The sequence below is a fragment of the Glandiceps talaboti genome, chromosome 21 (genome assembly GCF_964340395.1).
Source record: "Glandiceps talaboti chromosome 21, keGlaTala1.1, whole genome shotgun sequence".
NCBI lineage: Eukaryota > Metazoa > Hemichordata > Enteropneusta > Spengelidae > Glandiceps > Glandiceps talaboti.
This window is the reverse complement of record NC_135569.1, coordinates 11,827,306-11,845,867: the sequence shown is the minus strand read 5'-3', so window position 1 is coordinate 11,845,867 and position 18,562 is coordinate 11,827,306. Positions and strand designations below refer to the sequence as shown.

The 18,562-nt window shown below is 34.4% G+C and overlaps 1 protein-coding gene across 1 annotated transcript; it reads left to right on the top strand.

Annotated features, from left to right (window-relative positions):
* Positions 1 to 171: 171 nt before the first annotated feature.
* On the top strand, positions 172 to 17,900 carry LOC144451844 (retinal rod rhodopsin-sensitive cGMP 3',5'-cyclic phosphodiesterase subunit delta-like). Its single transcript, XM_078142750.1, has 5 exons — positions 172 to 363; positions 4,790 to 4,852; positions 7,204 to 7,355; positions 10,878 to 10,983; positions 14,782 to 17,900. Exons 1-5 carry the CDS (start codon positions 320 to 322, stop codon positions 14,861 to 14,863), a joined length of 447 nt encoding a protein of 148 aa, XP_077998876.1. The 5' UTR covers positions 172 to 319; the 3' UTR covers positions 14,864 to 17,900.
* Positions 17,901 to 18,562: the final 662 nt, after the last annotated feature.

The window sequence follows — 18,562 nt, the reverse complement described above, 5'->3', positions numbered from 1 at the left end:
GTGAATACAGGTAAACTTAGTGATGTAAAATCTGAAGAATACACTGCATATATTTTTAGTGAGTTAATGAAAAATAAAAGATTCTTTTTCATATTTTTGCCCTATATATCTCCCTGCGGAAGGATATTCTAGGTAACTAGTGACGGATGATATTCAAACGCCATCTTGAATTTCAGGTTGAAGGCAATCTTGCGTGTATATCTTCACTACGGAATTATTAGTTTAGTGACAGTGTGTGTGTCATCGAAGGATCCCCACATTTTGGATTCCAAGTTTATTTTTGTTATTGTGTGAGGTCGTCGGTTGGATTTCAAGAAAAATGCCAAATGTCAAAGCCGAAGATATCTTGAAGGGCTTCAAGTTGTATCCTTGTCAGACGGTGTAATCACATAGCAGTGCACAACCGCAACCGGTAACTGTGTACACTGGTAAATGGTTTCATATTTACTCTAAACGGTTTATTTCATTCGTACTTATAACAATTGTGTCTGGTTTTATGGGTTCTCACTGTTGCACATTTGTTTGCAACGAAATAAGTACACGAATTTATGTCAAATGGGCCTGAAGTATTAGGTACATGTTTATTCATTGCTTTGGTGTATACACACGACTGTACAGTACAGTACTAGTACTAGTTGTAGGAAGTACTAGACATTGAAAAACGTCTTGTACGTATGACAACAATGAGATGGAGTTTTTCTGTCCCTTTTGTTGTATACAGTTAAAAGATAATCTGTGCTTAGATGGAAAACATTTATATATATATATACACAACTGTTTTGGATGCTAATCTTGCACATATACTATATAAAGGATATTATAGATGATAATATTATAGATATTAATTTGCAGAATATAACTATATGTACAAATAGAAGATGTGTTCTAGCTATGAAATTTCAACTTACAGTGTAATGGCTAGTTGCGAAATATTGATAATGACTGCTTATTTTGTTCCCTCTTGTGCAGTAACTGTGTGTATAGAATCAAACTGAAATATAATTATTCATTATTCCTAGCAGTATCTTGCTTCGTTCACTGAGCCAAGGAAAATAAAGTGACATAAGGGGCCCTTGTCACTGTAAGTCTGGAGGTGATCGATCAATAGTGACAAAATCTTCCTGCAACAAGTGTTTTCCAAATAAAAGAAAAATATTTAGACTTAAAAATTTAATCATTTGAATATCATGAATTGTAATTTTCATATTTTATAAATTAAAAATCATATAATTATATTGGATGAAGCATATTTTTTTAAATTGGGGAAATTAAGGATTTTTTACTTATATTGTGATCAGATCAAAACCAATGATATTAAAGTACATTTTTGTTGCGTAGACCTATCTAAAAATAAATCCTGTATTGAAAGTTTGAATAATTGCAAATTAGCTGACGCTTGTAGTATTAGTAGTAGTACTACTGTAATCTGGTATAATATAAAACATGAATGTAGTCTAGTTCCTGAGAGGAACCATATTGTGTACTACAATCCCAGTCTAGTCAATCCCCATGCTCAAGGCATTAAGTGTGGTTCAACTCAGGTAGATTGTAACTACATATACCGTACATCCAACCGTCAACAAAACTGCATTTCTGTTCTCTTAGTAGTATTTCTGCCATACTGATTACAGCCATGAGTGTATATACATGTACCTGTACAAATACTGAGGAGCTCTCCTAACAAAAAACCAAAGACAGATGCCCTCAAGGGTTGAAACTCAGTGGCGGATACCGTTATATTAATGGCAGGACTTGATTGACTCCTCCGTTTTTTCACGGTGTACATCGGTTCAGGTTTTTTTACGCTTGTTTAGTACGGGGGTAGTGCACGCGCATTCTGTCGGGGATACCAGAATAGCCCGACCAATTTTGTCAGTTATAGACGGTTAAACATGGCGGCGGGGAGCAATAAACATAATCTGAAAGTTTATATTTCTATTATATGTACTTAAATGAGCAAAATAACGTCCTTGCATATGAAGCGAAGGGTTGAAATATAATTTTAGAGTAGCTGTGCAAGTTTTATGACATCTATCGGGAGATGTCATATTTGAATAAGTGAACCTTGTCAGCCGGCACTTGATTGGATTCGTCAACTGAACTAGTCCAAGTACGTGACGGTATAAACTGGTCGTGACCCTGGTGGAATTGAACAGGTCACTCAATCAAGTCCACCCAATGTCATTGCTTCACTAACAAAAGACCAAACAAGAGTGCTCTCAAGGGTTGAAACTCACTGGCCATTGTGTCACTAAATTTTTAATGAATCCAGATTCGAAATCTCCATCAAAATCTAATGAATGGTTCTTGTCTCAGAAACAGTTATTCTAAAAATTTGATCTCAATCTATAAATAAAATAAGTTTTTAGATATCCTAGTAACAACTAATATCAATGTTATCATAACCAGGCAAAGCCCATAAGCTCGCACAGTGACCGACTGCCTCGCGATGATATAATAGCGCCCTCTGCATGTAGAATACACATAGTATATAGAATGCGTATGCGTAGTAGTTGCATCGCAATGCATCCTTGGGTAAAACCACCAAAAAAACATTGCATAGTATATAGGACACGCATGCATACTAGTCATTGAGCTGCTACGCGGCCACTTCACAGCTGCTGCATGAGCTATGATAAGAAATAATAGTGTAAACATTAACCACTTTTTTGGCATAGGTACAAAGGTAATAAATTAGCCATGGCTTAAAGATTCAGCCTGATAATTCTCTTCTGTTGAATATTGTGTATTCAGGTTTTGAAATATTTTAGGATATTTTCCTTTAATTTAAAATCAAAAGAAAGAGCCGTGTGTCACTGATAATTTTTCTGAAAAAGCGGAAATGTAACATTAATCAATTGCCATGAAAAAAAATTCTTTAGAGAATACATTGGAAGATAGAGAATTCATTGAAAGAATTCTATTGTCAATATCGTTGGCTGATTGATTGATTGATTGATTGATGATACAAGGTACATGGTACAGCTGTAGGGAGTAAGCAATGAAGATGCACTTCCTCCATAGTTGTGTATCGTTATATAAAATTAGACATGAGACCATTAACACAGCATGGAATCAACTGAGATTCAATCCGTTGGGGATAATTTTTTACATTGCAATTTGATTTCTGTCTTTTGATAGTATAATCTCTGATTCCAAGTATTGAAAGGTTGATTGATAACTACAATGAAGTACTCAATCTTGCTAATGTTAAATTCCACGTCAACATTATACTAGAGTAGGATCGGGGATGGTGATTTCTTATCATATAGTTAAATTTAAATTGAAAAAAGTTAACGAAGTTCACAGGATGTGATGAGATGTCACAATCTCTGAACTACATATAGTATACACATGTGCATTGCAGGTAATTGACGTTGAGCCTCATATCCTCCCTGAGCAAGGTAAGGCCAAAAAAAGAAGAAAAAAAATTATTTCTGGTCAGCGTGTACATCACTTAAATACCCTCACGTCGATCGTTTTGTGTGTGTTTGCCCAGTGCATGCAGTCTGCAGATCCGTGGAGAAACACAAAAATAATCCTCCCTACTTCAGTGAAGACAACAGACAATCATGAACAAGTAAATGACATCTACCCCCGCATACACACTTGTTCTAAAGTACTAAATAAAAAGACAACTGCAGAGCCAATCATAAACAAGCAAATAACATCTACCCCCGCATACACACTTGTTCTAAAGTACTAAATAAAAAGAACAGTAACTGCCATAAATAGTAGACCGAGTGACAGGTTTGTTGAGACTTAAAAAACACCGTCGCACCATTTTAGACAAATTGTCCTGATCAGAAACAATTCTTTTTTTTCTTTTTTTTTGGCGTAACAGGGTTTAATATAGAAATGAAAATAGGTATTATTGAGCTAAGGTTTGCCAAATCTGTTATGTCAGATTACTCATGACAAATATAGACATTATGTAAATTAACATTAACAAAATACGCCAGTGACGTATGAGATTTAAGTACAGTCATGTACAAATAGAAAAGTAAAAGCCATGAGAACAAAACACTTTTAAAAAATAAATACAGAAAACGCTATAAAAAGAGAGAAAATGAAACTGAAATTTGAAGAAATATTGTCAACTTGTATTAACCACCTGTGTTGCTGACTGTGTGTACTGTATCAGGGGAATGATGTCATCTCGTCTTTGTACACTTTAGAGTATAGTTTCATGTTTGTACCATATCAATGTCATGTTGTGTATACTTGGTACATAGTTTTCATGTGTGTATCATAATGTCATGTCTGGCTTCCAAGTATTCCATAGCAACCCAGTAGTTGACTCTGGCATTGCCGGGATACACAGGCATTGAAAGGTCAAGTGTCAACAAGTGTCTGTATTACTATTAGCTACTAAGCAGGAAACATAACATATATACATGTATTAAAATGTTGTGATTAGACATTAGTTGCAGGTTTGTGATATCTACAGAATGCCATGACAGGTTTTTTTTAATGATCGTCTCCATTTGTATACATGACTTTATACTTGGGTACTTGTTCAGCACCTTTGAACATTACTGGATTCAACTGCTTTGTAAATGTTTTTGATTGATTGATTGATTGATTGATTGATTGATTGATTGGTTGGTTGGTTGGTTGGTTGGTTGGTTGGTTGGTTGGTTGGTTGGTTGGTAGACTGATTGATTGAATTGTTACAAATCCTGCTCAGATTTCATATGATGGATATTGAAAAAAAAACGAAGCACCATTAGATTGAAAATTTTGCCACTTTTGTTGTGATGTAATTCCTTAACTGATGTTACCATAGAAACTGGATGAACCTCAGAGATGCAGAAAATGGCAAAATTTTATGGCAAAGTAATGAAGACTTGTAAGTATAAATTATTTCATTTTTTTTATTTCTTCATTAATTAATTAATTAATTAATGCAAATTAATGGCAGTAATACCAGTAAATTTGAAGGAGGAAGTCAGATGTTAATAGTCTAGAGGCTATCTGTGGCTTCAAATCTCTAATCTACATCTAGCTCAGTGAGGTGCTGATTCAAATGAAGCCACCCACACAGTCATTAACATGCGTGTCTCTGTTAATCAATCACAGAATTCTGCCCAATAATAAGTTTGTTAGTGTGTGTTAAGGGTAGTTACATAATGTCGTATATTTGTCAGGTCAGGACACTATTTATACACTGTTTACATCATTCAAATAGGTGGAGGTTTACTCATTTGCATAAAAACCATTGGTTCATGATTTCTTGTTGAGCTAGTAGAGTGAAGAGAGATCTTGATATTCAAAGCCACAGATGTTGTGGGATGAAGGAGAGATAATACAACTGTTGACATTAGACCGTGGACAAATGGAACCTGTTACAAACAGGGAAAGTAAACAACTGAATTGGATTAATAACACTTGTTAGAAGTACAGAGACTTCTAATTACATTCTATCATTTGATAACAACAGTTGTATGGTCTCTGTACATAATAGTTCACATCCACAAACACATTTCTAGTCCCCCTGGCATTTCATGTACACATAAAAAGGCCATAAAACTGTTATATTAAACCATGGTGTGTAATACAAGTCTCTCTGCTTTTCCAACATCCTGAGCCAAGTGTTATTAAATTCAAGCCCTGCCATGTATAACTTGTCTGTAAAACAACACTACTATCTTGTGATGTTGTGATCAAAACACCCTGTCCAGATCATTAATTTTGTAGTTTTCAGGAAATGTCATTTTGTCATTTTTATCGGCTTGTTGTAAGTCAATCCAACATGATCTGAGACTCATAAATAAACTTCACAACAGTTAGAAGTAGTTTTTTTTCAAGCTGACACACAGCCAAATTTTCCAGCCACTCAGTTAATTTGACCAGCTATTTTCAGGTGTTGTGCACAGAAGTCAACTTTAATTTTGGAATATTTTACAAGCTGCATACATATATTGATACCATGCACAAGCCATAAATATAGAATTTATGCCCAAGTCGTTCTACGTCACGGCAACGTATGTCTATGTTACTGGTTCTGCTCTCTTCAAAATATGAGTTAAAAAAGTTCAAAACTGCCATTACTTTCTCATATTTTCTTTCATATTAGTTTGTTTTTTTATTACTGGTGCTGGTATAATTATGCAATCCTCCAGTACTTTTCTTCATTCAGCCAGAATATATTCATGATCTTAGGGTTGTCAATTTGAAAGGCCCCTCAGGTCACTCATATTTTCCTTGGTTGAACGAAGAAAAATAACATCTACATGTAACACTGACAAAAATGAATTATATATCGTCGCGTCAGTGCAGTAAGGTCGTATCTGCTAAGCAATTGTATAACAGGTACAGCCTTACTGCACTGATGCGACACACATGTATGTAATATATCAAACAAAGTATTTCCTCAGTCATGTATCATGTAGCCTCCTTTGGAACGGTCTAATCTCAATGAGTAATGAATTAACTATTGATTGAGTAATATGCATTATGAATGCCAAGCCAACTTTGTATGTCATCAATATTATTGAATAATGTCTTGTATGGACATGCAGTCGCTAAAGGTCTAAATGTATGTACATTGAATTGTAATACCCACCAGTTCATTTAGTCAGTTGTCACTTTTATAAAATTAGCTAAAAAAGTAAAATGATGTAGGCTTGGTGTTTCACTCCTGTACCATGACATTTACAGCTAAAATGATGTTGGCTCAGTGTTTCACTCCTGTACCATGACATTTACAGCTAAAATGATGTTGGCTCGGTGTTTCACTCCTGCACCATGACATTTACAGCTAAAACGATGTTGGCTCGGTGTTTCACTCCTGCAACATGACATTTACAGCTAAAATGATGTTGGTTCTGTGTTTCATTCCTGCAGCATGACATTTACAACTAAAATGATGTAGGCTTGGTGTTTCAATCCTGCAACATGACATTTTATACATACCCTCAGACGACTTCTAATGCAAAAGGAACAATTACATACTAAGTTCTATGCAGTGGGGATGTAGAAGTAGTCAAGTTGACATGTTCGTTATCAGTTAGAAAATAAACAATTGCAGCCATTAAAATCATCAAGTCCATGTTTTTACTGCACTGTGAAAGAATACCAATGTTTATCAGTGTTCAATGTGATTGGGCAAAGGATCTTGTAATATTAATAAGTAATATTAAAAAGTGAAATTATATTAAATAAGTAATATTAAGTCATTGTTATTTTGTCACCTTTCAGGTCACTTCCAGACTCAGAACATGAAGCCAGGGTACCCAAAAAAATTCTCAAGTGTAAAAGTGTTTCCAGAGAAATCAATTTTTCATCCATAGAACAGATGGACAAATTTAGACTAGAACAAAAAGTTATGTTTAAAGGCAGATGTCTAGAAGGTGAGTAAACAAAGTTAATTTGTTGAAAACGTCCACTGAGGTGCAAAAATAGCCACCGTTCTATTTATTTATTTATTTATTTATTTATTTATTTATTTACTACTATTTAATAAAGTTTTTCCTAACACATATCATTGTTGATTTCATGAATAGTTTAAGAAGTGCTGGACAAACATGTATGTGATATAATTGACACAGCCGAATACCATTTTTACGTAACTTTTGTGAAAGTGGTCTATGTTGTACAAATTTTAAACATAACACCATCCCAGTATAACAGTCACCATTTTGTCATAAAGGTCAAGGCCGTAAAATTAGGTGACTTTCATATGCCCCAGATAGTGTATTATCGTTGTGCCAAGTTTGGTTGAAATAGGCTGATGCAAGAAATGAGAGTGCACGGACGGACAGACAGACTTGACGGATGGACAGAACCCAATTTGATAGCCCTTCTGGGTGTTGCCCGTTGGGTGCTTAAAAAAATAACTAACATTATTTTGTATTGTTGAAGAGAGTTTTACATTGAAGTCTGTAATGGCAGAGTTTAAATATGTACATGTATATTACACGTATACCTAGCTCATAGGGACATGATTACAAGCAATATTGGGAATCGACTGACTTTCTAAGTAATCGTTATTGCATGAACATTTCTATTTACTTGTATAGATTTCATCTAGTTGATCTGCTGAATACAAATTAGGGCTCTAAGCAGTTTGTCTTCCTTCACTGACGTCTGTCTGTCTCTCTCTTTGTAACCATGCTTACATTGAATCAAGTCATGCAGAATGGAATAATATTCATTTTGATAGAATTGTCAAAACATTGCCAATTGCAAAGTTTTTTGACTTGGTATCATTTTACTGATTAAATAAACAGTTAATATTGCTGCATCACATATTGGATTCATCAAAAAGAAGAAAAAAAACTAACTCAACATGAGACAAAATCTCTGACGACAAAGAGTGATCTTTTATTTTTCACAACATGACCAATGACCTTTTCCACGGTTACTGGTTTCAGGCTCATCAGTTATTGTTCCCCTTGAAGACAGTATTTTGACATTTAGAAACAAAATTATTGCTTGCTGACTTGTGATATTAACATTGTTGTTGATGTTTTGTCAGTACATATATACCATATTTGTAATTGTCATTTTATCAAGAATTTATTCCGGAATTACAAGAAGGCTTGGCATTTCTGCATTCTTTGCTGGAGGTTGAAATTATATGTCAAAACCTACTAGACCAGGACTAGTGGAAAATGAAATCCACTAGTCCTAATTAAATTTCTACTAGACTCAAGTGAGATAATTATATTCTAGAAAAATTATATAGAGCTATTATATGTGTAAATTACATACACACAGACACACACACGCACGCACGCATGCACGCACGTATGCATGCATGCAAGCACGCTTTACATTGTACTGATGTACAAGAAGGCATTTTAGTCACTACCTATTTTTGCATTTTTAATGCCCCGCAATATTAGCGAAAATAAGTCTTTAGTGTATAGCAAAAACGTCCAGGTGGGCAATATGATGATGCACACATTTTCCCTGTGATTAACCTCTGTGGTTAACTTACATGGTTTCTCATCATTTGTGAGTGATGCCTCATCCTTTGTCGTAGACAGAAACATATTATATACACAAACAATGTAATAATACCTGCATCATGTACAGTGTTCCCTCTGACGCACACAATTTCTAGTGATGCACCAAAATTTGGTATTCCTCTATATCTTACTATGTGGTGAGTGTGCCGTCTAAGCCAATTTGATGTGCCACTGATGCACATAATTTTTATTGACGCACCAACATTTGGTGCTCCCTATCTCTTTCTGTGTGGTGAGTGTGCCCTCTAAGCCAATTTGACATGCCACTGACGCACACAATTTCTAGTGACGCACAAAAATTTAGTGCTCGCCTATCTCTGTGTGATGACACACAAGAAATGCCAGTTTTTTTCATTTTGACCCACAACAACAAAATTTGGCTATCATTGACATTAGAGGCACACATGTATGTAATCTGAGTATTTTATTTAATAACATAAGAGTTACTGGGTTGCCAAAATCTCTCATCATTTCTGAGTGTTTTTGTGAATTAACAATAACATTCAAATTCATGAACTACTTTGGTTAATGTCAGAAGTGCATCTATTTCAAAGCAGTCTGTTATCAGACTCTGCAGATGTTAGATTTGACAAAATAAAGGCTTGATCTATCGTCAAAACTGCGACATCACTCCCAAACCATCTTTTGCGAAGCAATACTAACGGCTATTACACATATACCATGCACAAACAAAGTTACTGTCTTTGAACAGAAAATATGGATCATATACCGAGGTCGTTCTACATCACGACAACTTGTGTCTATGTCACCGATTCTATTCTACAATGCTCAAATTATGAGTGAAAACAGTCCAAATCACCATCACTTTTCCTGATTTTTCATGAATTTTGCTTGAACCGGTATAATTTCATCATTCCTCAATAGTGCATGTTCTTCATTTATCACTACAAGTCGTTTGACGAGTAGTGACAAGCTCTCAAGGCCTCTCGTATTTTCCTTGGCTGATCCGAAGGACGAAAAACATTGGAGAATAATACATTTATGCCACTTTGGGTCAAGTCAATGCAAAAGACAATGGCCATGGCAGGATTATATAGGGTTTAATTAATGAAATCATGAGCAAGCAAAAAATTATATACATGTTCAAACTGAAAGTACTGGATGTATACCCTTGTAGTTCTATCCAACATGTCTACATTGTTGGTTCTGTGGTGCTTGAAATATGAGTCAACGTAATTATTGTCCTGAAAGAAAAATTGTATTGTTCCGGTTACCTGACCCCACCTTGTTTTTCACTGCCGACCATAAACTTATTTTTATATATTGAATCTTGAGAAAAAAATAATAAAATTGCGAAAATTGTGAAGTCTCGCGAGAAATACAATGTAGTGGATGTGGAAACTGACACTAACTTCAAAGACAATATAAAACTGTTCTTCCAATCTGTAATGGCTGTATATCTGATGGGAGGAAACCAATAACACAGAGACCATATGGAAAACAACGGAAAACATAACTACCTGAACTAGACACTCACATATGAAAAAAAATTTTAAAATAAAATAAAAAATCTACATACCCATCAGTATAAAATAAAATAAAAAATCTACGTACCACACCTATTCTAAAACTGAGCGTAATCAGAACCACACAAATTTTTTGTTAGGCCTACATGTAAGAGAACAGATCAAACCAACTTATACCTTGGGATTACACATGATGCTTCACAAAACCCACAAAGTTTTGAATTTTATATCAAACTGTATAGATCGTAAATATCGTAAAACATATGCACACAGGAAGATGCACAGTGCATGGCCCCAGAGCCGTACCATTATCATGTACATCGTCTCGCTCACAGCATTATTTTAACATCGTCAATTTAGAATTATGGTAATATTAATGTTCTGACATAATTGATTTAATTGTGTTTTTCAGAATGGTATTTTGACTTTGGCTTTGTGATTCCTAATTCTACAAATACATGGCAGTCAATTATAGAAGCTGCTCCAGAATCACAAATGATGCCTGCCAATGTTTTAAAGTAAGTTTTCATTATCTCTCTAAGGGACAATCGCACAATGTCGCACAAGCCCAGTAAGTGAACTTCATTCCTTTAGGGGGAGAGGGGGTCTGGCGTCAATGCAATTTCATTTTCGCACTTCGAGCCAAATTTTAACGGAAAACTTTCATTCCTTCAATGATAACAGCTTTTGTATTTACTACTGAGATGTTGATAAGTTGATAAAAAATTTACTTCTAATGTGAGATATGGTGCTGGGTTTCTGGTAGTATTTTAATGTGTTTACAATCATGTTTCTACATTACATCGATCGTAGTGGTGTGACTGCTATAGTTTCATCATAGTTTACATATATGAATGTTTGATGTCGCACTTGTGAACATTCATTTAAGGGGTGGGGGGGGGGGGGTTTGAATTAAACAAATGATGTTCATTTGTTGAGCTTGTGCGACATTGTGCGATCGTCCCTAATGAAACCCCCAAAATAATACATTTCGGTTTCAGCATCTCTGTTATAACATGTGTCTGACTTCTTTCGCATATGAACCACTAACTGTATGATTGTAACAATAATCTTTACTAGTCGTCCAAATAAATTTGGAAATTTTTTGAATGGTCACCTCTGAGGAGCACCCTGGTGCCCTAGTGTTAAAATAGAAGGAAAAAATTGTAAAAATAAATGAATTTGAAGTCTGTCAAGAAGACTTGATAAAAGATTTTTAAAAAATGAGCCCAATGATGATATCGGTTAAACTTCATGAAGATATTGCAGCTAATGAAAACTCTTGTAGTAGAGTAATAAAAGAGAAAATGCTAGGACTATGATGCAAATGAGTGCGAAAGTAATGAATAAAACAGTCGTGAGAAATAAATATAAACCAACATTTCGAATTGCACAATATTCTTTAAAAGGATAAAGGCTAGATATAAGTAGGTACTAGGCAGTGTTCCCTCTGAGATTTTTGAGACTGAGCAATTTAAGGAGACGGATTTAAAAAAATGGAAAGGGTGACATGGGAATGGTCATGGCAGGGGAGTGGTCTGGAAGGGGTATCCCCCGTTTCAGCCGAAGACCAGAAGCACAATCATATGCTTATTTGTAATATGAAGCTAACACTTTTTACCTGCTCTTGGATGCTGAATAGAGAGAAATAAAACTCCATGGCAACATTTCATTTAATCATTAATTATACTTTATTTGTATATTTTTTATGTCTCATTTTTGATGCTTGGATATAAGGTTGTGCAAAAACATGAAATTTAGACTGCGAGAGCAGATGGCAAGTATACGCAAATAGCGCACAAATAAGGCTTAGCAAGAACACTGGTGCTAGGTACAAAGCCTGACTGAAATCTTGTGTAGTAAGTGGACAAGAATAATACACCAACCTTAAGAGATACGTGTAAATTCATGATAAGAGATACTGTGCGTGAACACTATTGAAATTCAAGTTCATGTAATGAACACTATCACACATGTATAATGAACACCATTGTTCTCTCAAGGTTGTATTCTCGGTACTGACTATCCTCCTATTCACAGTACTTATGACCTACATACAACATATAGCCGACAGTATACTACTAGATTATTACCTGTACAGTAATTCAATTTCACAGACTTCAGTAATTGCTATGAGCAGTTTTCTGTGTGCTGATATGTATAATACGTGAGCCTTTGATATGATGTCTCTCCCTCTCAAAAGAGTTGCTCAAAAGTAGATGAAATGGAATACATTATAATTGTCTGAATATAAGCATTGGGTTAGATTATTTGATAAAGTGAGTGCAAATATGAGAGCAGAACTAGATGCAAAAGAAACAAATGTCATTCTAAATAATTCAGTTTTAACCATTCAATGTATCTCTATTCATGTTTACTTAAGAAGGTAACAGTCTGTAGGTAATACTCTGTATGACCTTGCTAACTGTTTAGTATATATAAATATTAATGAAGGAACATGTTCTTATATTATGATTGAGTTTTAATATAATAATAATGTCATGGTTTGATTCGTGAATAATAAAAATGTGTCATTGATTTAATAAAATGAAATTTTATATACATGTGTATCAAAGATTATTTTCTTAATGTCAACTCTCTTTTTTCTTAACCTCTGGATTGTTTTCTTAATGTCAACTCTTATTTCTTAACCTCTGGATTATTTTCTTAATGTCAACTCTTATTTTCGTAACCAATGGATTGTTTTCTCAATGTCAAGTCTTATTTTCGTAACCTCTGGATTGTTTTCAAAATGTCAACACTTATTGTTTTCTCAATGTCAACTCTTATTTCTTAACCTTGGGATTGTTTTCTCAATGTCAACTCTTATTTCTTAACCTCTGGATTGTTTTCTTAACACTCATGCAAATACCCCGAGTACACCACATTTGCACTCACACATCATTTGGTTCTGTCATGTTAATAGTAACAGTAAAATTGATTAGTGTATGTCAATTGATACATACTGTACACATAACATATAACATAGAGACGACATCGGACATGTTATACATGCCATGTCTAGTGATGGTGTGATACACATAACATACAGACAGGACATCGGACATGTTATACATGCCATGTGGAGTGATGGTGTGATACACATAACATAACATACAGACAGGACATCGGACATGTTACACATGCCATGTCTAGTGATGGTCTTATATACATAACAATACATCGAAATACACCACTATACAAATGAATAGTTCTATTCACAGTGTTAATGACATCCATTTTTCATATCCTTTATATCGTCATGACAACTCTAGAAGTAATATATACACACATCACCCCATGTCATTGTGTAGCTTTCTATAGTGTCATTTAAAAAATATATGACAGGTTGACAGTTTTCACCATTTAGAAAATAGACTAGCAATCCTGTATTCTTGTATTGCCTCACCAACTATCTTGTAATATGATTATTATTATTATTATTATTATTATTATTATTAACTATGATTATTTCAGACAAAAAATATCCATACACAGAATTAAATGAACGTAGGGAAGAGATATGCCAATGTTATATTCATTGTTGTCACATCTTTGTTATCGTATATATTATTGTAATGTTAGATGAAATTTTAATAATCTTTTATATTAATTGTACTGCAGTGTTATAGTCTGTATTGTTGTCTGCGTAAATGTATTCAGTAAAGTCTGAAAGCTTGTCAGCCTTTTACTTCATTGTATATTCTGAGACTAGTAAATTGTCAAATGTCCTTGGACGAATATTGGTTATAACAAATGTATTATATGTAAATACATATATTTTAGGTTGGAATTTGTGTATATGTGTATGTATCTATGTACCAGTACGTGTGTGTGTGTGTATGTATGTATGTACATGTGTATGTATGTATGTATGTATGTATGTACGTGTGTATGTATGTATGTATGTATGTATGTATGTATGTATGTATGTATCATGTATGTATGTATGTATGTATGCATGTATGTATGTATGTATGTATGTATGTATGTATGTATGTATGTATGTATGTGTGTGTGTGTATGTATGTATGTATGTATGTATGTGTACATGTATGTGTACATGTGTATGTATGTATGTATGTATGTATGTATGTATGTTGTGTGTGTGTGTGTGTGTGTGTGTGTGTGTGTGTGTGTGGGTGTGTGTGCATTGTGGATGTACATATATTGAAAGATGGTTTCATATGACTTCATCCAGTGTTCTCTTATTAAGCTAATTTGAGACAAATAAACTATATAGGAAATTTGATATAGCTCAATTCACACGAAAATATCCCTCACTCACTGTTTTTCTCATATTTTTTTCTTCACAGTGGTAATGTTGTCATAGAAACAAAATTCTTTGATGATGATTTGCTGGTGAGTATGTCAAAGGTCAGACTCTTCTATGTGTAGCCATGACAACCATTCCAGTGCAATAGACAAACAGCTCAGAGCAGTAGTGTCACCGTAGTAACCATCAACCTGTTGTCGTAGTAACCATCAACCTGTCATCTCAACTCAAGAAGGAGCAACAGTTTGACATTGTCTGCGCTGAGGATTCTTTTATTTACTCTGTGGACAGTACATACATCCATATCGCAGTGTAGAGCGTAGAGGACACTGGTAAACCAGATTGAACAATCAGAAGATGGGATATTCACCCAGTGTACAGTTTGTATTTACTTTTAAAAACCAATTATGGATGTGTCTTCTAACTGTTAATCCATTTCACCTCCATTGTTAGTGATTTCAAACGGATCTATCGCGGTTCCTAGATGCATTGCGTACCTCTATACAGTAAAATGTATTTTGAATGTGCGGAGGGCATGCACTCACTACTAACTTAGGGATGTTTTTCACCTGCCCTAACCTGGACTTACTAGCAGTGTTCCTTCTATGTTTTTTGAGACTGAGCAGCTTAAGGAGAAGGAAAAAAATGGAAAGGGTGTCATGGCGGCCGTGCTTGCAGGGGGATGGTCCGGAAGGGGGGTATCTCCTCTTTTGGCCAAAGGCAGAAGCAAAATCATATGTTTATTTGCAATATGAAGCTAACACATTTTACCTATTCTTGGATTCAGAGTAGAGAGAAATAAAACTCTATGACAACTTTTCATTTAATAATTAATTATACTTTATTTGTATATATTTTCTGTTTCATTCTTGATGCTTGGATATAAGGTTGCGAAAAACATGAAATTTGACTGCAAGAGCAGACAGAAACCTTGCAAAAATAGCATGCAAATTGGCCTTAGCAGGAACACTGCTTACTAGTCAGAATGGTTTGTCATTGACAGAGTTTATTTTGTACAGTAACTCACAATGAGAGAGGTCAGCATGTCTTTCCATCAGTTAGTGAGTAAAATATTATTTCAAGTAAAATAAAGTAAAAACAAACCAAACCAAAAAAGAATTGTATAATTGATGTTCACTTGCGCAATGCATCTTGGACCCAGAAAATCAGTTAGTAATATGAGTAACATTTCCTCTTTTGCCTCTAAAAGTTAGATTTAATTTGTAATAACTTGAGTTTATCATAAATGAATTTCTGATTACAAAATGTTGAAAATAACAAGGTGGGGTGAATTTTTAACATTTCAGTAGAATTTGTTCCCAGTCTAGTTGTAATGAGACTAGAGCCGAAATCTGACTTAAATTATTAGAATTACGTGTAATATTTTATATGAAAACACAAAGAAATATATTGAGAATGATTGACACAAATCACCCAATGACACTAATTTATGATTGAGAGAAATGAATTTATTAGGTAGGAAGAAAAGAGGGCACAGTTGTAAACTGATTTTTGATGTAAAGGTTTTTTGCCAGTGCCAGAAATCTGCAAGGTAGTTCGAAAGGAAATTTTTTTTATTGAAAGAAGTTATAAACATGCTTATAATGTGTTGATGTGTACAATGCATATGTTTTGTTGATTGTATGGATTCCCTTTATTTACGTTATGAGATAAATATTAAAGAGTTTTTCAGGTTGACAGAATCTGTTTCATCAGGTAATGTCTGAGCTTAGTCTGTCCAGACATACCAGCCTTGTCTACCCTGACCACTGTTAAGAGATATAGTATGTTGTATACATCACAGGTAATCCATAGCCCGTAGGTAAGCTAGCATAGGTAATCCATAGCTCCTAGCAGCTAAGCTGTCTGGATCATATTCCTAGGTAATCCATACCCTGTAACAGCTAAGCTGTCTGGATGATTTTCCTAGATAATCCATACCCCCATAACAGCTAATCCGTCTGGAGCAGATAGGGTCAGAAAAGTATTTCTTACAGTGCCGTTCAGGTTTCCATGTGTACATTTTTCTGGCACAATCCATTTTACATGGGGGGGGGGGGGTTAGGAACACTACTGTAGTTTGTTGATTCAATCACAGATAGTTTGTTTGTCCAATAACAGTAGACATACATGATATAGAAACACCACTATAGTTGTTATATGAAATACATAATAATCCAGTCATCTATTGATTGTTGCTATGGAGATAATTGACATGACAACAGCCCATTGTAGTATACCCCTGACGATACTGACAAGACATCAGTGAAATTTTGGGTTCACTTTCAAAAATGTTTTGGACTCTGTGAGTACAAGTTTTTATTTGGAACTATTCAATCTTTCAATCTAGTCTTGTTATGAAGGGTTCTCTACCAGCATTTTTGGTAAGAATAGTAAAACCTAAGTTGCCTATTAATCTTACCAATACCTCAAGTGTTTCGTTACACGTAGTAAGTTAGTAAAAATGTTTGCTATAAATGGAATTTACTTGCTGAAAATGATAACAAAAAATGTTTGAAATTCTCATTTTTTGTGATTTTTCAGTGAGAGTGATATTTTTACTGTCATTCCCCACCAAAATTAGGCATTTCAAAAACCCACATATCTTTTATCAGATTTACTACTTCTTTAACCCAGGTTATGACACCTTTATAGCAAAAAACATTGCATTGTACACAACGGACAAAGAGACAGTCATTCCGAAGTACAGTACACAAATTATATAAACTGTTTAACTTAATCCCTGTACCCAAACAGACTAAGTCAATGAGGCTGGCAGTTAGGGAGAATTTGTATATATATTCTGTATATTACAGTGGAAGCTATGCTAATCCATTTTTCAATTCTCAGTATATATGCCCATTCCTTGATTTTCTTGAAATTATTGTACCGTTTTTTTTTTTTCTTTAAAGATGTAAATTTCATATGATGTAGTGGATAGTTTTTGTCTGTCTTTGTTTTTAGTAACTACTTAGTATGCCATGTTTTCTATAAGACTGAAGTTTTCCCACTAGAAAGAATTGTTACAAAGAACATTTTTGTAAGCCCTTGTCAGTTGTTGTATCATTTTCCTAGTCAATCAAAGTTGATGTACTTTTGTCCTAATTTCTCTTTTGATTAATAAAATTGAAAGATAGGTGGACAACACAAAAAAATTCGTTGGAAGCTCTTTTTTTGAAGATGCTTAAAGCATTACGAAGGAACCACTTGCCAGTTGAGGTGGCACGTAAGAGGTGTAAACCAGTATGGACAGCGCCCTCTAGTGTTGCCACATTGCATGTATTTAAACTACGTATCTCATTTGAATATTCATATCAAGTTCTATGGCATTACAGCTCAGAGTAGTAATTTAGTAATTATTTTCAGTAAAGTGGCTATCTATGTATTCTACTTACAGCCTGCAGTCATACCACTTACTCTTGTATATTGTTACATTGTGAAAAAAGTTCCAGGTCCTTGCGAAAGTCAAAATTGCAAGCATGCATACTTGCAGCACTAAAGGAGTACTGAACCTAAGTTTGCATATTTTGTTGTAAGTTTTGTATTAAGTTTCTCTTATAAATTTTGTGACAAATGAACATGAATGAGTCTCTTTCAAACTAGAAATTTCATTGAAGTACACAGAGTCACCCATAGTTCTACATTCAGGTATTTTCATGGTATGAAATCACTTGTCTATCAGCTACTATATCTCTTCCAAAGACAAATATATACATTTCTAGTAGATAACGATGCAAATTGAATTCTTGAAGTAATTCAAAATGTTATGTAGAACTTCCCTTGTTTAGTAATATTATTAGTGATACAATACCTAAATATGA